Genomic DNA, 24,301 nt, shown 5'->3' on the forward strand with positions numbered 1-24,301 from the left:
CCTGCATCTTCTCCCTCATCTTCCACCCTTCAATGTACTTTTCACAGTGCTACACCAACCGGCATCTGCTCCATCATCTCGGACTACCACCCTGCACCGTACTTTCCTCAGTGCTACACCAACCTGCATCTGATCCCTCATCTTTGTCTACCACCCTACACCGTACTCTTCATAATGCTACACCGCCCAGCAGCTGCTCCCTCATCGCTGTCTACCACTCTACATGTACTCTCCACAGTGCTACACCAACCTGCATCTCCTTCCTTTACACTGTCTTCCACCTTACATGTACTCTCCACGGGGTTGCACCATTCTGCCTCTCCTCCCTTAAGTCTGCCTACCACCCTACATGTACTCTCAACAGTGCTACACCACTCTGCATCTGATCCCTCATATCAGTCTACAACTCTACATTTACTCTCCACAGTACAGCACCATCCTCCATCTACTCCTTCTTTTGTCCACCACCCTACATTTACTCTCCACAGTGCTCCACCATCCTGCATCTCCTCCTTTTTCTGTCCACCACCCTACATTTACTTTCCACAGTGCTCCACCATCCTGCATCTCCTCCCTCTTCTGTCTACTACCCTAGATTTACTTTCCTTAGTGCTCCACCATCCTGCATCTCCTCCCTCTTCTGTCCACCACCCTACATTTTCTTTCCACACTGCTCCACCATCCTGCATCTCCTCCCTCTTCTGTCTACTACCCTACATTTACTTTCCACAGTGCTCCACCATCCTGCATCTCCTCCCTCTTCTGTCTACTACCCTACATTTACTTTCCACAGTGCTCCACCATCCTGCATCTCCTCTTTCTTCTGTCCTCCACCCTACATTTACTTTCCTTAGTGCTCCACCATCCTGCATCTCCTCCCTCTTCTGTCCACCACCTTACATTTACTTTCCACAGTGCTCCACCATCCTGCATCTCCTCCCTCTTCTGTCTACTACCCTACATTTACTTTCCACAGTGCTCCACCATCCTGCATCTCCTCCCTCTTCTGGCTATTACCCTACATTTTCTTTCCACAGTGCTCCACCATCCTGCATCTTCTCCCTTCTCTTTGTCTACCACTCTACATGTGATCTCCACTCTGTCACTGATTTAAGACCAACATCCTTCGTAATCAGAACCTTCCACTCCTGTCTCCAGGAATTTTCTTGTGCTGCACCAGTTTACTTAAATGCACTAACCAGACAAAATAAATGGGAAGAACATATAGCCTCCATGCAAATATTGCCTTTGGATGCATTTAAACCTATGTCATCTTGCAACAGTACTAGACACCATGCTTTCTATTTTTTTCAATGATAGACTTAGTTGTGAAAATCAAATATGGCTATCAAGAAGGGTTTATGGACTGAAATGTAATGTGTAAAGTATCCATTCAACAGATAATTAAGACAAAGTTGGTAGCTAGTGTTCTGTAATTATTGTACAGCAGCTGACTTTGCGGAAAATGTCAACACTACCTGGGTGAGGATGGCATTCAGTCGTTCCGACTCGCAATCTATTACAACCTGACGGTCTTTGCTTTTGTCCAGATCTTGAAAAAGCAAGCGGTAGCCTTCCTCTGTGGTGGTGAGTATATTTACAGCTGTCACTTGCCAGTTCTTCTCTGCTGCTGTATCCAATACTTTTTGGAGAACGGATAAACCTGGAAACAGAAGAGTTAATGGGGTTTTCTGGGAAAAATAAAATTACTAAATTCATTTTCTAAATGTATTTAAATGTATTATTCCCTAACCATAGATAGAAAATAACTTGCTGATTTCAGGGGACCAGATCACTGGAACCCATATCAATCTCAAGAATGAGGCATCAGAACCCTGAGAACGGAGTTCCGGAAAGTCCCTACTAGAAATGGAGCAATAGTGCACATGCTCGACCTCTGCCCCATTCATTGTCCACTTTGAGAACATGAATCGTTTCATTCAAGATGGGGCTCTGCAGAGCCCCATCATTGGAGTGTCGGAGAACCATTCTCAATACTGCCGGGTTTCGGACCACTGAGATAGAGGATAAATTGCAAATTAATTTTAAATGAAAGCAACATTTGGTGCAGTTGTGTATTTTTTATATCAACTGACCTGCATGCCACTTGCTATAACTTGCCAGTTCTGATTCGAGGATCTGTCAGTGGCCCTATTCTACATTTTACACAGCGGAATGTATTTGCTATCTTGGGCATCTTTGCATCCTCCTACTTCTTAAATCGCATACACGGTGCATTCACTGCGCATATACCATAAAAAAACAGTGATGACATTGGAAAAGACCTGATCTGGTTACTTGGCTGCCATCGAAATTGGTGGATCCATCAAGAAGGATGTTGCGCTCTCACGAGTGCCCTCTAAACAGCTGATCATTTTGGGTGGGCAGAATGGGACCTCCACCAATCAAATAATGATGGACGGCATACCCTAATTGTGAACCATCAATTTTAAGAGATTGGATATAACCTATAACCTATTCTCTGATTATACTCCCATGCCAGACGTTGATCCAAGGAACCATCTTACCTCGGTCTGCATCATAGATGTACACAAACTTTTTCCACTTGTAATATTCTATAATACTAATAAGAGCATCCTGAAGTTCTGGTCTGAGCTGTAGAACAAACTGATTGGATGTGGCTACGGGGAAGCTGGGGGTGATAAAGCAAACGTGGAGAGCACCGCAGAATGATGTCAGCATGTTGACTGTCTTCCGGTCATAGAATCCAAATATGGCATACACTCCCTTAGCAAACTGTGAACAAACTGAAAAAAAGAGAACAGAGGTCAGAAAGCTGTTCATAAGCCTCATAATTACTATACAAAATAAGTTTATTATTTTAGACAACATGTTTCATCTATATCGGGCCTAATTAGTGATTTTGCGCCTTCTTTTTGGTGTTTTTCTCTTCTCTTTCATTTATGCCATATTTGTCTAATTTTTGTTTTAGTACTCTTTCGTCTTTTTTTCCTTTTACGCCTTGTTCGTCTTTTAATTTCAGACCTTTTATAGTATATTTTATGTATGTTCACCATGTTTTTTTTTTATTTAATTGCGACTTGCTAAAAAGGTGCAAAATTATTGAGCAAATGTTCTCCAGTTTCACTCTTGGAGTGTCCAACATGTATGGCAAATATTTGTGTGCAAATGCTATAACTTTTTGCACTAAAAAGTAAAAAAAAATGGGTTAAAGACCAATAAAGAGCAATTTTTCATTTGCGCAGAAATCATGAACCACATGTACCATTTTGAAGAATTTGGCACAAAAAATGTCAATGAATGCCACAGAAGAAAAAACAAAAGCAATTGATGAATCGGACCATATGTTTATAATGAAGATCCTACTACTGCTGCTAATAGTAATCCTAAGAAATAGTTCACGCTAATATTTTAGACCAGGAGAGCAGAGCTGTATCCTTACATCTTACATATTAAGAAACCTAATCTGATGTGAGGCGTGTTCTTTTTCTCCTGTGTTGCTGCCTGTTTATGATTGGCCAGCATCATACAGGGCGAAAAGTAACATCAGCCCAAGTTAAAACTCTCTGATAACACCCACTTGGCATTGACAAAAGTTAACTCATTAGGTACCAAACACTTTGATTGACAATATCTCTGGAACGGAAAAATGAAATTACTTAAAAAAAAGTTTTATTCAGTGCTGCAGCCACTATTACATTGTGAAAGGTCTTTTTTAAACAAAGAGTTTACTACCAAACCATAATTAGCAGATTCTCAAATTCAGGAACCAAAACCTCACATTATTTGTTAATCAGAATTGACACATAGCATAGATTTATCTTGTAATCACTATATCACATATTGAAATACATTTTTAAAAAACTCTTGTCTAAAATAAATGTGTCTCCATGGAAACAGACTACAACACGCTATAAGTAGTCTGATCCTGCAACCATACCCTCTTCATTCTGTCCCCTGTGTTCGCTTACCCACCAAATATAAGTTAGCAGCAGAAATGGGATGGGTGGAAAACAGTATGACTACAGGATCAGACTCGACAGAGATTGTTTGTAGTCTGTTACTATGGTGACATATAGGAGCTACATAGAGAAAACTGGGACATTTTAAAATAAAACTATTCATAAACTTTCTTTTGAAACTGTAGATGCCTTAAAGCTATAAGTAAAATGTCAAAGGTGTTTATATCCAGTGTATAAGTCAAAAACGACAACTGACAAGAACAAAAAGCATCCAATTCTTAACAAGCATCTCTCATGCTGTAGAATAATGCAAAAAAAAAAGAAGGAAATATATGGATGTTGTAAAAATAGAAGAAAATCTCCCATACAGCTTTATCTGTAACTTAAGATCAGAAAGCTGCCCTACCTCAGCTACATAAAAAAATCTAATGAAGAGATACATCTAGAAAAGGAGTGATGCCATCACGGTAGATTTAGGAGACCTGCCATCAAGGACCCAGACAGATATGTTAAAAATGCCACCACCTGCATCGATATGGAAGCCATAAGTGCCAGTAAGTGACATAACTTGAAGTTTGTGAGTCCCAATACAAAATCCTTAACAGGGTCACAAACTATTATGGGTTAGTAATAGTATAGTTTTTTTCATATGAGCCAAACTGACTTTTTGGGCCTCATAAGGCTCAGGACTCGGGTGCGACTGCAATGTTCTAAAGTTACACTCCCAAATAATTTCGGTTTGGTGAAAGGAACAGTGTCTTCATAGAGTCCGAGCCAACTCTTTCCAATAGAGTAGAAGAATAGCCTTTTAGATCTTCCATCTGCCACTCCTCAGAGATCATATTGCATACCCACATTAGTCTGTCTTCTGCTCCTGTCACTTTCCCGTCTTTCAGTCCACCTACTCTTTTTTAAATTTTTCATCTCACTATATTAAAAAAAAAAAAAAAAACTAGAAAATGTTGCAATTTCCACACTGGCCACTAGGCCTAATTTATGACTCCGACTTCCTTTTCGGCACTTTGACATCAGTAGCTGTTGACTGACTTAGGGCAGAGACACACTGCTGCAGTGCCCCAGAGTCCTGGTCGTTGCAGTAATGTCGCTCTGCCACTAAGGGGAGTGATGTTACGTATGATTGCACTAAAGAAGTTCACCTGACCAGGTATCACAGTCACACACTACACTTCACACTCCGGCCACCGGGGGGGTGGTTCTATTTTTTAGGCCACTCCTCACACTCTGGTAAAACTGGGGGTTGGACAGGAAGTTAGGAAGAAAGCAGCCCGGGAGAGTGCGGGAGAGGACCTGTCAGGGGTGGGATCCTGACAGCGGCCTAGAAAAAGGACAGATTGTTATGGAGCCGTGCCTGCACTACCTTGCGGCGGCATCTTAAGAAAGGACACGAAGCGAAGTATATTGTGAAAAAGTGAGAAGCGAGATCATAGCATGAAGGAGATAGAACCAGAAGGAGTCGTGCCCCTAAGACCGTGGCAACATCCTTCTGAGGCGCGTAGCCGGTGGCCGGAGCACCAAGGAAGTAACAGACTCTACGCATTACTTCGAACTACGGCAGGACAGTTAACTATAGGTTGGCTGTCTCACCTTTTACACCTAACGAAGACAAAGGAGGCAATTGTGGGAGATGGCGTCTCTAGGGTCCCTATAAAATAACTCCATGCCTACCCCGTCATACGGGTGCGTCCTAGCCATATCATCTGGGGGACGGAGAGAGAGAGAACATCGAAAACATACACAACAGTTGTGAGGACTATCACGTGGTGCTCAGCAGGGAAGAACTACAACACACAGGCGCTAGGAGGTAGGCACTGATTTCCACCTGCAAAGGGAACTCTGGATGTGCCTTTGGACCGGCCGGTCTCAGCCAGCTCTGTTAGCAGTGCTCTGGATTGCGGATCCCGAAGCCTTCAGTAAAAAGGTAAAGAGACTGCAACCCTGTGTCCTCGTTATTCATTGCGTCTTGTACCACGCACCATCACCTTTCATTGGATGCCCCTTAGCAGGGTCACGGACCGGGTCTAGCCACCGTGACAACCCCAGGACCAAGACAGAGAGGCCCGGTACTGAGTACCCCGCGGCCCTGCGTCTGGGGGCGCTCCACTGCCATATTTCTTGTGCGAGAATAGCATCGTAAACCTTGTAATGGCTGTCGGCTTTCCTGAGCTGAGCTTGACAGCAGCATAGAAACACATCATACTATCTTGCTCAGGTAAGGAAGGGTGCCAGGCCAGTGCGTGCAGTGCGATGACACCCTTGCACAAGTTATACGGCAGTCTGACTCAGCACTTAGACTCTATGTTTTGTATAAAAGTTTCCGAGCTTCTAATCTGAGCATGCTCAGGCAAAAGGTCATTGCAAAGGGAGAGGAGAAGGTGAGCTGTGACATCTATTGCGAATGGTGGATCGAGTGTTATCCGCTGCATATACAGCTGTTACCTTTATTGTAATTCTGACTGTGATGTGTAACGCTAGCCACTACGTACGGATAAGCCGTGAGGCTGGGTAGTCAAGAGGTCTGAAGTCAAAAGTCAAGAGAGTACATCATAGATAGGTGAAACAAACGTGTAGTCAGGAAACAGTCCGAGGTCAAAATGCCAAGAAAGTAGCAGATTACGACAAAAGGGTTAGGCAAACGAATGGTCAAAACAAATCCTAGGTCAGGTAACAAAGATCAGAATACCTGACGAGGAGCACAGACACCTCATCAGCAAAACTATAATTGTCAGCAATGAAAGCCAGGTAATGACTATGGACATATATATATAACATATATAACATAATGAATAGTAACTCCTTTTCTGATAACACATTTTCCTTAACTTCTTTGCCTTTCAGGCGGCATTAGTAACTTGCATGCTGATACACATATTTGCTTTCTAGCTGTATTTAGTACATTTATTTCCCCACTATTTTTTTTATTCTCTATTAGGTCTTTTTATTATTTGATGATTCACTCACACTCAGTTATTTTTCCGTTTTGAAAATATAAAAACAGAAAGTATTCTCCAGTGTACATACAATAAAGCAAATTCTAGCAGACCTAAAATGCAATGAATCCCTATTTTAGCTTTTATTGCGTTACCGTCTATCTGTGTGACTAGTAAAATGGGTTTAAAATATATATAAATGACTCATAGACCGGCACTTCAGAAGTAATGTTTTTGTCCCTTTTGACCAGAGCTTAATGGCTTTCATTTGTCTTCAACATTACAATGACAGTTCTGACTGCACACAACGGATGAATACATGGTATACCACACATGACCTGCTATGTTTTTTTTGGTTGTTTTTTTTTTCTATATAGTTTATGTACATATTTATATAATTACTGTATGTAGATTTTTTATGGCAAACATTTTTGGCTCATTCATATTTTTTTTATGAATTAATCTCCATTTCTTTTGAGGCTCTAGTGAATTGGTTACTGGTTGTGACCAGCTAGAATGCTGCGGAGTTTTGTTTTTTTTATTGCTTTTTTTATTTTTAAGAATTTGATATTTTTCTTCCTGCTGTTATACACCCCAATGATAAAAAAAAATACAGAATTTCTTTTGCTTTTCTTGATTTTTTTTTCTGGTTCAATATATTTTTCAGATATTTTTTATAGACACATTTAAATTATGTTTTTTTTCCTAGAGAGCATTTGTATGTGGTATTACAGCTCAGACCAACTCACTTAAATTGAGCATAGCCACAATACTGAAAAGCATCTGTGGACAGGTGTGGCACTGTTACAGCAAACCAATAGACAACCCCTTTAACTTGTCACCAGGTCAAAAATGGCCAGTTTCTGAACTTATTTTATTCCAAGGTTTTTTCTTTTCCTCGTTTTTTTTAAATCCACAGTATGATTCCAGAGATATGGATATTTTTTATTCAGTACTGATTTTTATGGTCTTTAAAAGAGGGGCGTGGCTCACAGGATCCTCTTGGGCGTGTCTTTAGGCTGCACTTCATTATTACCCTGTGAGCACTGCCCCCTTGATTAAGAATATACAAATTAGCACTACATAAGGATCATATCTCTGGAACGGTATAACATATTTAAAAAAATACTAAGGGGAGCAGCGGGAAAAAATAAGTCCAAAGAACTGGCCACTTTTCATCTTGTGACAGATCCCCTTTAAGATGGGCTAAAACAGTAATGGCGATCAAACAAAAAATATATATATAGTTGTTCTTTTTTAGAGCTATCGATATTCAAACTCAGGAATTGACTGTTTTATCAGAGAAGCGCATAATTCACCAATGGTTTCAGGCCTCTAAAAATCAGTAGAAGTCACCCTATTTGGAGGTGACTTTGGAAGCAAACATTTGCTACAAGGGTCTATGACAAGAGGTGAACATTTCAAGCTGAATTGAATTCACTTTGAATTTTAACAACAAAATTAATAATTTTTTGTGATTCAATTCCCACGAAACCAGCACAATGGGGGGTCAGCTAGCTTCAAAAAGGCTCGTAAGGAGTTAAAGGGAACCTGTCATGTTCCCAAATGCTATTACCCTATAAATATAGAGTTAATCTACAGATCAATAGCATTCTAAAGTTGCCTGGCCGCCACACTGAAAGCACAACTACAAGGAGGAAATTAACTTTATACCTCCCTATAGCCACCGGCTTTCAGTCATAGAGCCGTTCCGGTGTGGCTACTTTAAGCAAGCCCTATCACATTGACTGACAGATGTCTCTGCAGCATACCAGTGCAGTGATGCCTGTCAGTCAATGTGCTTACAGCTGCCGATCACTATCTGCTGTTTGGTGACTGAATACCCTTGATGCACACCTCTATGACTGAAAGCTGAGTTTATATCCTCCTGATAGTTCTTGCTTTAGGCAGATTTAGAACACTATTAACCTTCAGACAAGCCCCATAAATGCATGTTAATTAGATTTGGGGTCATGACAAATTCCCTGTAAAATAATAAAGAAATTAATCATTGCCCAACCATGCAACCCCAATTGTCTTCTTCGGGCCGGTCACTGATGTGAGCTTCACTTGGCCATCTTTGGTGTCGTTCAGTGTGAAGCATCATCTTTTACACCAAAATGGCCATGATGTTATGACATACAGGAGACACCAAAGCCGTCTAGTGCCGGAAGTCGCCGAAGATCACGGGGAACAGGAAGAGGCTGAAGATGGTCCAGTGATGACAGCCCAGCCCCGGTGTGAGGACTGAAGAAGACGACCAAACAGGAGCTTGGTGAGAGTCAGCTGTGGGTCTGGTGAGTATAAGTGGCTTGTAGAGTCACCGACATCGACACTGACACCAAATTCGATGCAAATCAAATTTTCTCATCAAATTCAAGCAAACTGCAGAACCTAAATTTCGGCAATTATGCTCATCATTACAAATTAACTAATAGATCTTATTCATGATATATACTATGTGTGCAATGCTAATAACAAAGGCTAGCATTTCATTAAAAGTGGACATGTTCTGTAAGAAGAAGGACTCATCCTCAGAATTATCTTCTTTCGTGGGTCAGTGGAACATCATTACAACACATCCCCTTCTCTTTTAACTCATGCACATACAGTATATATATATATATATATATATATATATATATATATATATACAGTTAGGGCCAGAAATATTTGGACAGTGACACAATTTTCGCGAGTTGGGCTCTGCATGCCACCACATTGGATTTGAAATGAAACCTCTACAACAGAATTCAAGTGCAGATTGTAACGTTTAATTTGAAGGGTTGAACAAAAATATCTGATAGAAAATGTAGGAATTGTACACATTTCTTTACAAACACTCCACATTTTAGGAGGTCAAAAGTAATTGGACAAATAAACATAACCCAAACAAAATATTTTTATTTTCAATATTTTGTTGCAAATCCTTTGGAGGCAATCACTGCCTTAAGTCTGGAACCCATGGACATCACCAAACGCTGGTTTCCTCCTTCTTAATGCTTTGCCAGGCCTTTACAGCCGCAGCCTTCAGGTCTTGCTTGTTTGTGGGTCTTTCCGTCTTAAGTCTGGATTTGAGCAAGTGAAATGCATGCTCAATTGGGTTTAGATCTGGAGAGTGACTTGGCCATTGCAGAATGTTCCACTTTTTGGCACTCATGAACTCCTGGGTAGCTTTGGATGTATGCTTGGGGTCATTGTCCATCTGTACTATGAAGCGCCGTCCAATCAACTTTGCAGCATTTGGCTGAATCTGGGCTGAAAGTATATCCAGGTACACTTCAGAATTCATCCGGCTACTCTTGTCTGCTCTTATGTCATCAATAAACACAAGTGACCCAGTGCCATTGAAAGCCATGCATGCCCATGCCATCACGTTGCCTCCACCATGTTTTACAGAGGATGTGGTGTGCCTTGGATCATGTGCCGTTCCCTTTCTTCTCCAAACTTTTTTCTTCCCATCATTCTGGTACAGGTTGATCTTTGTCTCATCTGTCCATAGAATACTTTTCCAGAACTGAGCTGGCTTCTTGAGGTGTTTTTCTGCAAATTTAACTCTGGCCTGTCTATTTTTGGTATTGATGAATGGTTTGCATCTAGATGTGAACCCTTTGTATTTACTGTCATGGAGTCTTCTCTTTACTGTTGACTTAGAGACAGATACACCTACTTCACTGAGAGTGTTCTGGACTTCAGTTGATGTTGTGAACGGGTTCTTCTTCACCAAATTAAGTATGCGGCGATCATCCACCACTGTTGTCATCCGTGGACGCCCAGGCCTTTTTGAGTTCCCAAGCTCACCAGTCAATTCCTTTTTTCTCAGAATGTACCCAACTGTTGATTTTGCTACTCCAAGCATGTCTGCTATCTCTCTGATGGATTTTTTCTTTTTTTTCAGCCTCAGGATGTTCTGCTTCACCTCAATTGAGAGTTCCTTTGACCGCATGTTGTCTGCTCACAGCAACAGCTTCCAAATGCAAAACCACACACCTGGAATCCACCCCTGACCTTTTAACTACTTCATTGATTACAGGTTAACGAGGGAGACGCCTTCAGAGTTAATTGCAGCCCTTAGAGTCCATTGTCCAATTACTTTTGGTCCCTTGAAAAAGAGGACGCTATGCATTACAGAGCTATGATTCCTAAACCCTTTCTCCGATTTGGATGTGGAAACTATCATATTGCAGCTGGGAGTGTGCACTTTTAGCCCATATTACATATATAATTGTATTTCTGAACATGTTTTTGTAAACAGCTAAAATAACAAAACTTGTGTCACTGTCCAAATATTTCTGGCCCTAACTGTATATATATATATATATATATATATATATATATATATATATATATATATATATATACATACACACAGTATGCAGGGTCAAATTGAGACTTCCAGGAATTAGAAATCTGCAGACAGTAATTTACAGAATATTGAGGGTAATATCATATGTCCATCATCCCAGTCCTTTGTGGGATGAAATGTAAATGAATATCAGCCAGAAATTTCTCACTTTAGGAACGTAAATCCTTTGGGAACTACCCTTGACAGAGAGGTCGTTAATGATCTTGTCCAACCTCAAATTCACTCTTTCTATTTCTCTAGTGCATCACTAATGCAAGGATACCAGGCCTGCTTTTAGGTCACCTACAGTAAGATGCCCATATCAAAATAATATTTACCGTATATCATTACAACTAGAGTTGAGCGACCTTGACCTTTTTAGAGTCGAGCCGGGTTTCGCGAAACCCGACTATCTCAAAAGTCGGGTCGAGTGAAATCGGCCGATTATGGCGAAAGGTCGGGATCGACCGAAACACGAAACCCAATGCAAGTCAATGGGGCAGCATAGTCGGCAGTGAGTGGGGGCCAGGAAAACACCTAGAGTGCCCATTTTAATGTCAAAACCATCCATTCTTCTTAATGAAGCTTGTCAAGCGTAATTTACCTTATAATAATTGGAAGGCATTTGAAATTGGGGGTCATTTGGCTAAAGTTGTGTGGGGTAGGGCTGGTTCAAGTAATTAGTGGGCCCAGGAAATCTGGACCACGTCACGGCAGTGGAGCAGGGAGAGGTAAGTATTTCAACTTTGCAAGTGCTGTGAACCTGAGCAAGCAGGGGGGGCCCACTCGTTGGCATTGGCACTGGCACAGGGCCCCTCAAAGTACAGCGGTGTGTTTGCACGGCGGGGGCGCCTCCCACCGGCAGCAACACTTTTGCGTACTATGAGAGGCCCTGTGCCAGTGACGTCGCCAACTAGTATTCCTCCCCCCACCTGATGAAGGAACCTGCACTTTCATCTGCACCTTCCTCTTTGTCCCCGTGTAAGGTGGTATGGTATGCGGGAAGAGCAACCTGACTTTCAGCATGGTCACAATGTTGTTGTATAGCATGCACGGGGAATGTTGCGTTATGGGTCAATGTACCAGCAGACTCATCTATCACTGGCTGGGCAATGGGCACGATGAAGTGGAAACACAGATATAGGCCCAAAGAATAAAGTGGGCTAAATGCAGTTCAAAATTGGTAACACAGGAATAACCAGGGGGCATTGCAGTGGAGGACAACTGGAATGAGAGGCTGACACAGAGAGTAGGGCCAAATCAGTAAGTAGTCGAAATGCAGTTCAAAATTGGCAACCGTAGTAAACAGGCGGCACAGCTTTGTTCAGTGGAGGAGAACAGCAAGGAGTGGCAGACACCGATAGTATGCCCCAACCCAACTAGTAGGCCAAATGCAGTCTAACATTAACAACTACTTAACGAGAGCCTGAAAATGGAATTTCAGGACAGGAAACCAGGAGTACAGCAAGGAGTGGCAGACACCGATAGTAGGCCCCAAACCAACTAGTACGCCAAATGCAGTTGTTCCATTTAACCACAATTTAATGAGAGCCTGAAGATAGAAGCTCAGGAAAGGCAACCTGGGGAACACCTTGGAGTGTAACACACCATCTCTCTCCACCCCATACCCATTTTGTAGGCCTAATGCAGTGTACTTTTCTACAACTACTAAACGAGAGTCGGAAGACCGAAGCAATGGCAAGGAAACCTGGGGAACACCTTGGAGTGTAACACACCATCTCTCTCCACCCCATACCCAATTTGTAGGCCTAATGCAGTGTAGTTTCCAAGAACTACTAAACGAGAGCCAGAAGATCGAAGCTCAGGAAAGGCAACCTGGGGAACACCTTGGAGTGTAACACACCCTCTCTCTACACCCCATACCCAATTTGAAGGCCTAATGCAGTGTAGTTTCCAAGAACTACTAAACGAGAGCCGGAAGATCGAAGCTTAGGAAAGGCAACCTGGGGAACACCTTGGAGTGTAACACACCCTCTCTCTACACCCCATACCCAATTTGAAGGCCTAATGCAGCGTAGTTTCCAACAACTACTAAACGAGAGCCGGAAGATCGAAGCTCAGGAAAGGCAACCTGGGGAACACCTTGGAGTGTAACAAACCCTCTCTCTACACCCCATACCCAATTTGTAGGCCTAATGCAGCGTAGTTTCCGACAACTACTAAACGAGAGCATGAAGATCGAAGCTCAGGAAAGGCAACCTGGGGAACACCTTGGAGTGTAACACACCCTCTCTCTACACCCCATACCCAATTTGAAGGCCTAATGCAGTGTAGTTTCCAAGAACTACTAAACGAGAGCCGGAAGATCGAAGCTCAGGAAAGGCAACCTGGGGAACACCTTGGAGTGTAACACACCCTCTCTCTACACCCCATACCCAATTTGAAGGCCTAATGCAGCGTAGTTTCCAACAACTACTAAACGAGAGCCGGAAGATCGAAGCTCAGGAAAGGCAACCTGGGGAACACCTTGGAGTGTAACACACCCTCTCTCTACACCCCATACCCAATTTGAAGGCCTAATGCAGTGTAGTTTCCAAGAACTACTAAACGAGAGCCGGAAGATCGAAGCTCAGGAAAGACAACCTGGGGAACACCTTGAAGTGTAACACAACGTCTCTCTACACCACGGAAGGGCTGATTCTTAGGAAGGAAGGCTGTTGGAAATAAGCATTGCGCGTCCGAGGGTGATTATATTCTTATTAGGTATATACTCACCCTCGGACGCGCCCTGCTTCTTTATTTGGAATGAATGTTTATTTGCAATGTGGTGTTGACTTTCTCTATTATTTTGGTAATTAATGATTTTATTATTTTCATTGTTTTGCATCTTCTCGGCAATAATATAAAGAAGACGCGACAGGACAACACTCGGTGGATGCCATATCTGTGTTTTCAATTTAAAAAAACTTTCAGTTAAATACTTGCAGGATAAAGTAATTGTAGCTGGTGGCCATTTTTAGTACTGTACCAGATTTTAGTTGTGTGTTTGTTTTTAATGTTAAAATGTCTGCATTTGATATCTCACCAGTATTTTCTTTTTTATAAGCAAAATACTTTTTTTTTTATTTTATGATGTTGGTTCAAGGGGTACACGGGCAGCAGTAGACAGGTCAGTGGAGGCCTAGTGGAAGGAGGGACCGCAGACAGGCTTCGAAGCCCTAACATAATAAATTGGGCTGCCTGTAGGCAGTTTAAAATTGGTTCCAGGGGAACACGGGCAGCAGTAGACAGGTCAGTGGAGGCCTAGTGGAAGGAGGGACCGCAGACAGGCTTCGAAGCCCTAACATAATAAATTGGGCTGCCTGTAGGCAATTTAAAATTGGTTCCAGGGGAACACGGGCAGCAGTAGACAGGTAAGTGGAGGCCTAGTGGAAGGAGGGACCGCAGACAGGCTTCGAAGGCCTAACATAATAAAATGGGCTGGCTGTAGGCAATTTAAAATTGGTTCCAGGGGAACACGGGCAGCAGTAGACAGGTCAGTGGAGGCCTAGTGGAAGGAGGGACCGCAGACAGGCTTCGAAGGCCTAACATAATAAAATGGGCTGGCTGTAGGCAATTTAAAATTGGTTCCAGGGGAACACGGGCAGCACTAGACAGGTAAGTGGAGGCCTAGTGGAAGGAGGGACCGCAGACAGGCTTCGAAGGCCTAACATAATAAATTGGACTGCCTGTAGGCAATTTAAAATTGGTTCCAGGGGAACACGGGCAGCAGTAGACAGGTAAGTGGAGGCCTAGTGGAAGGAGGGACCGCAGACAGGCTTCGAAGGCCTAACGTAATAAAATGGGCTGGCTGTAGGCAATTTACAATTGGTTCCATGGGAACACGGGCAGCAGTAGACAGGTCAGTGGAGGCCTAGTGGAAGGAGTGACGGCAGACAGGCATCAAAGGCCTAACATCATAACATTGGGCTGTTGGCAATTTAAAATTGGTTCCAGGGGTACACGGGCAACAGTGGTCTGGTCAGTGGAAGTCTAGTGGAAGGAGTGACGGCAGACAGGCATCAAAGGCCTAACATAATAACATTTGGCTGTTGGCAATTTAAAATTGGTTCCAGGGGTACACGGGCAACAGTGGTCTGGTCAGTGGAAGTCTAGTGGAAGGAGTGACGGCAGACAGGCTAAGAAGGCCTAACATAACAAAATTGGGCTGGCTGTAGGCAAGTTTAAATTGGTTCCAGGGGAACACGGCCAGCAGTGGCCTGGTCAGTGTAGTAGTTGTAGAAAGAACGGACCGCAGACAGGCTTCGAAGGCCTAACATAACAAAAATGTCAAAACAATGGTATTGTCAGTGCCAGGCATTGAAGGATGTCAGCGCATAGACTAAACATTGGTGAAGCTGTGAGAGATAATTTTGCTAGTGGTAGAGCACTGTTTGAGCTGGGGGGGGAACTGTCTTGTGGCCGGCGGTACAGGCCCAGGGCCCCTCATATTACAATGGTGTGTCTGACGTTGGGTGCGCACCACCACCGCCAGAGACACTTTATTGTACTATGAGGGACCCAGTGGCAGTGCCGTCGACCAAAAGCGGGCACACCCACCTCTTCAGACAAACAGCACTCTCACGGGTGCTGGCGCAAAGTGGCGATACCACGGCCCCGTGTGGGGAGTTTGGCCATTTTGTTAGGAGTAAACATGTCGTATGCTGGACAATCAGGTGCAGAAAATTACGAGATTGGAAAAGTCATTCAGAAGAGTCCACAGGCAAGACCTTTTCATAGGAAAGTTAGGTGTCAGCCGGGCAAGGTGGGGCAAAAGATTTCGAAATCCAGTTGTGGTTCATTTTAATGAAGGTTAGATCATCTACATTTTGGGTAGCCAGACGAGTCCTTTTTTCAGTTAGTATTGAACCTGCAGCACTGAATACTCTTTCTGATAGGACACTAGCTGCCGGGCAAGCAAGCTCCTGCAATGCATATTCTGCCAATTCTGGCCAGGTGTCTAATTTGGATGCCCAATAATCAAATGGGAATGACGGTTGAGGGAGAACGTCGATAAGGGATGAAAAATAGTTTGTAACCATACTGGACAAATGTTGTCTCCTGTCACTTTGAATTGATGCTGCAGTACCTGTCCTGTCTGCGGTCATAGCAAAATCACTCCACAACCTGGTCAGAAAACCCCTCTGGCCAACGCCACTTCTGATTTCTGCCCCTCTAACACCTCTGGTCTGCTGTTCCCTGGAGCTCGTGTGAGAACGATCACGGGCGCTGTGTGCAGGGAATGCCAGAAGCAAACGGTCAACAAGAGTTGATTGTTTTGTTGCTAATATTAGTTCCAAGTTCTCATGTGGCATAATATTTTGCAATTTGCCTTTATAGCGAGGATCAAGGAGGCAGGCCAACCAGTAATCGTCATCGTTCATCATTTTTGTAATGCGTGTGTCCCTTTTGAGGATACGCAAGGCATAATCCGCCATGTGGGCCAAAGTTCCAGTTGTCAAATCTGCGGTTGTGCTTGGTTGAGGGGCAGTTGCAGGCAAATCTACGTCACTTGTGTCCCTCAAAAAACCAGAACCCGCCCTTGCCACGCCACCAATTTCCAATGACCCCGGGAAAGCTTCCTCATTAAAAATATACTCATCCCCATCATCCTCCTCATCCTCCACCTCCTCTTCGCCCGCTACCTCGTCCTGTACACTGCCCTGACCAGACAATGGCTGACTGTCATCAAGGCTTTCCTCTTCCTCTGGTGCAGACGCCTGATCCTTTATGTGCGTCAAACTTTGCATCAGCAGACACATTAGGGGGATGCTCATGCTTATTATGGCGTTGTCTGCACTAACCAGCCGTGTGCATTCCTCAAAACACTGAAGGACTTGACACATGTCTTGAATCTTCGACCACTGCACACCTGACAACTCCATGTCTGCCATCCTACTGCTTGCCCGTGTATGTGTATCCTCCCACAAAAACATAACAGCCCGCCTCTGTTCGCACAGTCTCTGAAGCATGTGCAGTGTTGAGTTCCACCTTGTAACAACGTCTATGATTAGGCGATGCTGGGGAAGGTTCAAAGAACGCTGATAGGTCTGCATACGGCTGGAGTGTACAGGCGAACGGCGGATATGTGCGCAAAGTCCACGCACTTTGAGGAGCAGGTCGGATAACCCCGGATAACTTTTCAGGAAGCACTGCACCACAAGGTTTAAGGTGTGAGCCAGGCAAGGAATGTGTTTCAGTTGGGAAAGGGAGATGGCAGCCATGAAATTCCTTCCGTTATCACTCACTACCTTGCCTGCCTCAAGATCTACAGTGCCCAGCCACGACTGCGTTTCTTGCTGCAAGAACTCGGACAGAACTTCCGCGGTGTGTCTGTTGTCGCCCAAACACTTCATAGCCAATACAGCCTGCTGACGTTTGCCAGTAGCTGCCCCATAATGGGAGACCTGGTGTGCAACAGTGGCAGCTGCGGATGGAGTGGTTGTGCGACTGCGGTCTGTGGACGAGCTCTCGCTTCTGCAGGAGGACGAGGAGGAGGAGGAGGAGGAGGGGGTGCGAACGGCTACAGCCAACTGTTTCCTAGACCGTGGGCTAGGCAGAACTGTCCCAAACTTGCTGTCCCCTGTGGACCCTGAATCCACCACATTTACCCAGTGTGCCGTGATGGACACGTAACGCCCCTGGCCATGCCTACTGGTCCATGCATCTGTTGTCAGGTGCACCTTTGTGCTCACAGATTGCCTGAGTGCATGGACGATGCGCTCTTTAACATGCTGGTGGAGGGCTGGGATGGCTTTTCTGGAAAAAAAGTGTCGACTGGGTAGCTCGTAGCGTGGTACAGCGTAGTCCATCAGGTCTTTGAAAGCTTCGCTTTCAACTAACCGGTAGGGCATCATCTCTAACGAGATTAGTCTAGCTATGTGGGCGTTCAAACCCTGTGTACGCGGATGCGAGGCTAAGTACTTCCTTTTTCTAACCATAGTCTCATGTAGGGTGAGCTGGACTGGAGAGCTGGAGATCGTGGAACTAGCGGGGGTGCCGGTGGACATGGCAGACTGAGAGATGGTGGGAGATGGTATTGTTGCCGCCGGTGCCCTAGATGCAGTGTTTCCTACTACGAAACTGGAGATTCCCTGACCCTGACTGCTTTGGCCTGGCAAAGAAACCTGCACAGATACTGCAGGTGGTGCAGAAAATGGTGGCCCTACACTGCCGGAAGGGATGTTGCGTTGATGAGTAGCTTCATTGGCCGAGGGTGCTACAACCTTAAGGGACGTTTGGTAGTTAGTCCAAGCTTGCAAATGCATGGTGGTTAAATGTCTATGCATGCAACTTGTATTGAGACTTTTCAGATTCTGCCCTCTGCTTAAGGTAGTTGAACATTTTTGACAGATTACTTTGTGCTGATCAATTGGATGTTGTTTAAAAAAATGCCAGACTGCACTCTTTCTAGCATCGGATACCTTTTCAGGCATTGCAGACTGAGCTTTAACCGGATGGCCATGCTGTCCTCCAACAGGTTTTGACTTTGCCACGCGTTTTGGCCAAGATACGGGCCCGGCAGATGGAACCTGTTGCGATGTTGATGCCTGCTGCGGCCCCTCCTCCTCCGCTTCAGAACTGCTGCCGCCTGCACCCTGTTCCCCCAATGGCTGCCAATCGGGGTCAAGAACTGGGTCATCTATTACCTCTTCTTGTAGCTCGTGTGCAACTTCGTCTGTGTCACCGTGTCGGTCGGTGGTATAGCGTTCGTGATGGGGCAACATAGTCTCATCAGGGTCTGATTCTTGATCAGCACCCTGCGAGGGCAATGTTGTGGTCTGAGTCAAAGGACCAGCATAGTAGTCTGGCTGTGGCTGTGCATCAGTGCACTCCATGTCAGATTCAACTTGTAATGGGCATGGACTGTTAACTGCTTCACTTTCTAAGCCAGGGACGGTATGTGTAAAGAGCTCCATGGAGTAACCCGTTGTGTCGCCTGCTGCATTCTTCTCTGTTGTTGTTTTTGCTGAAGAGGACAAGGAAGCGACTTGTCCCTGACCGTGAACATCCACTAACGACGCGCTGCTTTTACTTTTACCAGTTTCACGAGAGGAGGCAAAAGAGCTAGAGGCTGAGTCAGCAAGATAAGCCAAAACTTGCTCTTGATGCTCCGGCTTTAAAAGCGGTTTTCCTACTCCCAGAAAAGGGAGGGTTCGAGGCCTTGTGTAGCCAGACGACGAACCTGGCTCCACAGCTCCAGACTTAGGTGCAATATTTTTTTTCCCACGACCACCTGATGCTCCACCACTACCACTACCCTCATTACCAGCTGACAATGAACGCCCCCGGCCACGACCTCTTCCACCAGACTTCCTCATTGTTTTAAAAACGTTACCAAACGAACGGTATTTGTTGCTGTCACACAACTTACTCGGTGAGCTATAACTTCAGTATGATTTAGCTACCCCTTTACAGGTGGGTGAGACCACAACGAAAATCAGCCACAATGTTACACACTCTGTTGTTGTTGGCAACAAATGAGATGGCACACACGCAGGACTGTCACTGAAGCGCAAATGTAAATATATATCTCCCACTGATTTGTGTTTGTTTTTTTTAAAAGGGAGACTTCAGAAAAAAAAAAAATTAAAAAAAAATTATTTTTTACAGAAGAATTTATAAAACAAATAAAATGAAATGATTGTTTCAGGGAGAATTTAGGAAAAAAAAAAAAAAAAGGCTTTGTAGGGCCCACTGAGTGAGAGAGGACGCACACAGGAGTCAGGAGTGGCACACAAGCCCAGAGGCCAATATTAATCTCCCACCGATTGATTTAGTTATTTTTTTTGGTAGATTTTGGAACCCAAATCAAGCAAAAAAATTAATAGGCTTTCTATGGCCCACAATTGGGGAGAGAGAGAGAGATGGCACACCCAGGAGTCAAGACTGGCACACAAGCAGAAGGGGCAATATGAATCTCCCACAGATTTTTTTTTTTTTTTTTTTTTCAGGGAGACTTGAGAGAAAAAAAAATACAAAAAAAATGATTTTTTTCAGGAATAATTTAGAAACCAAAGAAAATAAAATGATTGTTTCAGGGAGAATTTAGAAAACAAATAAAACAAAAAATAGGCTTTCTAGGGCCCACTGAGTGACAGATGACGCACACAGGAGTCAGGAGTGGCACACAAGCCCAGAGGCCAATATTAATCTCCCACTGATTGATTTAGTTATTTTTTTTGGTAGATTTTGGAACCCAAATCAAGCAAAAAAATTAATAGGCTTTCTATGGCCCACAATTGGGGAGAGAGAGAGAGATGGCACACCCAGGAGTCAAGACTGGCACACAAGCAGAAGGGGCAATATGAATCTCCCACAGATTTTTTTTTTTTTTTTTTTTTTTTCAGGGAGACTTTAGAGAAAAAAAAATACAAAAAAAATGATTTTTTTCAGGAATAATTTAGAAACCAAAGAAAATAAAATGATTTTTTCAGGGAGAATTTAGAAAACAAATAAAACAAAAAATAGGCTTTCTAGGGCCCACTGAGTGACAGATGACGCACACAGGAGTCAGGAGTGGCAGACAAGCCCAGAGGCCAATATTAATCTCCCACTGATTGATTTAGTGATTATTTTTGGTAGATTTTGGAACCCAAATCAAGCAAAAAAATTAATAGGCTTTCTATGGCCCACAATTGGGGAGAGAGAGAGAGATGGCACACCCAGGAGTCAAGACTGGCACACAAGCAGAAGGGGCAATATGAATCTCCCACAGATTTTTTTTTTTTTTTTCAGGGAGACTTTAGAGAAAAAAAAATACAAAAAAAATGATTTTTTTCAGGAATAATTTAGAAACCAAAGAAAATGAAATGATTTTTTCAGGGAGAATTTAGAAAACAAATAAAACAAAAAATAGGCTTTCTAGGGCCCACTGAGTGACAGATGACGCTCACAGGAGTCAGGAGTGGCACACAAGCCCAGAGGCCAATATTAATCTCCCACTGATTGATTTAGTGATTTTTTTTGGTAGATTTTGGAACCCAAATCAAGCAAAAAAATTAATAGGCTTTCTATGGCACACTATTTGTGAGAGAGATGGCACGCTCAGGACTGGCACACAAGCCCAGAGGCCAATATTAATCTCCCATTTTTTTTTTTCCAGGGAAAATTTATAAACCCAATAAAAAAAATAATAATAAATAGGCTTTCTATGGCCCACTATCTGAGAGAGAGAGATGGCACGCTTAGGACTGGCACACAAGCCCAAAGGCCAATATTAATCTCCCACTGATTGATTGATTGATTGATTTTTTCAGGTAGAATTATGAACCCAAATCAACCAAAAAAATAAATAGGCTTTCTATGGCCCACTATTTGTGAGAGAGATGGCACGCTCAGGACTGGCACACAAGCCCAGAGGCCAATATTAATCTCCCACTTTTTTTTTTTCCAGGGAAAATTTATAAACCCAATAAAATAATAAAAAAATAGGCTTTCTATGGCCCACTATCTGAGAGAGAGAGAGATGGCACGCTTAGGACTGGCACACAAGCCCAAAGGCCAATATTAACCTCCCACTGATTGATTTAATGATTTTTTCAGGTAGAATTTAGAACCCAAATCAAGCAAAAAAATTAATAGGCTTTCTATGGCCCACTGAGTGAGAGATGGCACACACAGGAGTAAGGAGTGGCACACAAGCCCTGAGGCCAATATTTTTCTCCCACTGATTGATTGATTGATTTTTTCAGGTAGAATTATGAACCCAAATCAACCAAAAAAATAAATAGGCTTTCTATGGCCCACTATTTGTGAGAGAGATGGCACGCTCAGGACTGGCACACAAGCCCAGAGGCCAATATTAATCTCCCATTTTTTTTTTTTTTCCAGGGAAAATTTATAAACCCAATAAAAAAAATAATAATAAATAGGCTTTCTATGGCCCACTATCTGAGAGAGAGAGATGGCACGCTTAGGACTGGCACACAAGCCCAAAGGCCAATATTAATCTCCCACTGATTGATTGATTGATTTTTTCAGGTAGTATTATGAACCCAAATCAACCAAAAAAATAAATAGGCTTTCTATGGCCCACTATTTGTGAGAGAGATGGCACGCTCAGGACTGGCACACAAGCCCAGAGGCCAATATTAATCTCCCACTTTTTTTTTTTTCCCAGGGAAAATTTATAAACCCAATAAAATAATAAAAAAATAGGCTTTCTATGGCCCACTATCTGAGAGAGAGAGAGATGGCACGCTTAGGACTGGCACACAAGCCCAAAGGCCAATATTAATCTCCCACTGATTGATTTATTGATTTTTTCAGGTAGAATTTAGAACCCAAATCAAGCAAAAAAATAAATAGGCTTTCTATGGCCCACTGAGTGAGAGATGACACAGACAGAGATGGCACTCTAGCAGAAATGTCAATCTTAATCTCCCACAAAAAAAAAAAAAAAAAGGAACTGTCCTTCAATTACTATCTCCCTGCAGTAATCTCAGCCAGGTATGGCAGGCAGCAATAAGGAGTGGACTGATGCACAAATTAAATAAAAAGTGTGGACAAACAAACAAGATAGCTGTGCAGAAAGGAAGGAACAAGAGGATTTGTGCTTTGAAAAAAGCAGTTGGTTTGCACAGCGGCGTACACACAGCAATGCAGCTATCAGGGAGCCTTCTAGGGCAGCCCAATGAGCTACAGCGCTGAGGAAAAAAAAAAAAAAAGGAGCTTCCACTGTCCCTGCACACCGAAGGTGGTGTTGGGCAGTGGAAATCGCTACAGCACAAGCGGTTTTGTGGTTAATGGACCCTGCCTAACGCTATCCCTGCTTCTGACGAAGCGGCAGCAACCTCTCCCTAAGCTCAGATCAGCAGCAGTAACATGGCGGTCGGCGGGAACTCCCCTTTATAGCCCCTGTGACGTCGCAGACAGCAAGCCAATCACTGCAATGCCCTTCTCTAAGATGGTGGGGACCAGGACCTATGTCATCACGCTGCCCACACTCTGCGTTTACCTTCATTGGCTGAGAAATGGCGCTTTTCGCGTCATTGAAACGCGACTTTGGCACGAAAGTCGCGTACCGCATGGCCGACCACGCACAGGGGTCGGATCGGGTTTCATGAAACTCGACTTCGCCAAAAGTCGGCGACTTTTGAAAATGTTCGACCCGTTTCGCTCAACCCTAATTACAACCCTTTGGTAAGGAAAAGTATAAAGGGCATCTGTCAGTATGATAAACCCTACTAAGCCATCCTGTAGGTCATAAAAAGTTGAATTAAATGATGCCTTGATATTTGCGATCCGACGTTTTATTCCAGAGATACCCACGTTTTTCTTAATATGTAAATGAGCTGTAAAGATCTATGGGATGGACATAGATCTCCCTGAGAATCTGCCTCCAGAGCTTATTTTAAATGAAAGAGTGCGGTACCAGTGTGAGACATGTAATGACTGACAGTTTGCTCTCTTAATCACACACAGCTCTACAGTGAGATCAGAGCTAACACAGTACAACAGATGTGAAGCTTGTCTAATTACAAACACATTTGCAGTTGCAGTTGTCCTCTCACAGTGTCTCACTTATCTTTCCCCCCCACACACACTCTGCTGACAGATTTCCTTTAAAACTTGCAGCAATTTATCCAATTAGCTATTGTGTGCACCAGGTGAGATTTCGGGTGTGCTAAATTGAGGGTGTCTGCTACCTTATCCACCACACAAGTCTAATATGCAAGGAGGATTTTGGAAGCATTAACCAATCTCTGTTTGTAATGACTCTATATATGAGTTTCACTTTTTGCATTGAAGAACTGAAATAAATTACCTTTTTAATGATAATCTAATTAAGTGAGACACACTTGCATGCATCTCCATGGTAACAGACTACAAACATTCCATGTGTAGTCTGATCGTGTAGTCTGATTATGTAGTGATACTCCCTTACATTTGTCCGCTATGTCTTAGAAATTTACAGATGGTGGGAATGCAAAAAGTAGCATTGACATGGAAGATGATATGACTCAGACTCACCAACAGTAAAGATTTTAGTGATAGAATCTTAAGAAATAAACCTCAAAAAAGGCACAGTTGATCTAAAATGGGCATTCCTGACCATCCAT

At 43.4% G+C, this 24,301-nt stretch overlaps 1 protein-coding gene across 4 annotated transcripts in view; it reads right to left on the bottom strand.

Moving 5' to 3' along the window:
* GRIA1 (glutamate ionotropic receptor AMPA type subunit 1) overlaps positions 1-24,301 on the bottom strand; it is a 315,034-nt gene that overhangs the window by 114,460 nt on the left and 176,273 nt on the right. For 2 of the 4 annotated variants that reach the window (XM_069763529.1, XM_069763528.1), the window contains exons 3-4: positions 2,529-2,768; positions 1,479-1,663 (exon numbers count right to left, since the gene is read on the bottom strand). In XM_069763529.1, the coding sequence (XP_069619630.1) occupies positions 1,479-1,663; positions 2,529-2,768 (425 nt within the window). Of the gene's footprint in view, positions 1-1,475; positions 1,664-2,528; positions 2,769-24,301 lie in introns of all 4 variants that reach the window. The other 2 variants (XM_069763527.1, XM_069763531.1) reach the window with 1 other exon arrangement.

Source organism: Ranitomeya imitator, chromosome 4 (genome assembly GCF_032444005.1).
Source record: "Ranitomeya imitator isolate aRanImi1 chromosome 4, aRanImi1.pri, whole genome shotgun sequence".
Lineage (NCBI taxonomy): Eukaryota > Metazoa > Chordata > Amphibia > Anura > Dendrobatidae > Ranitomeya > Ranitomeya imitator.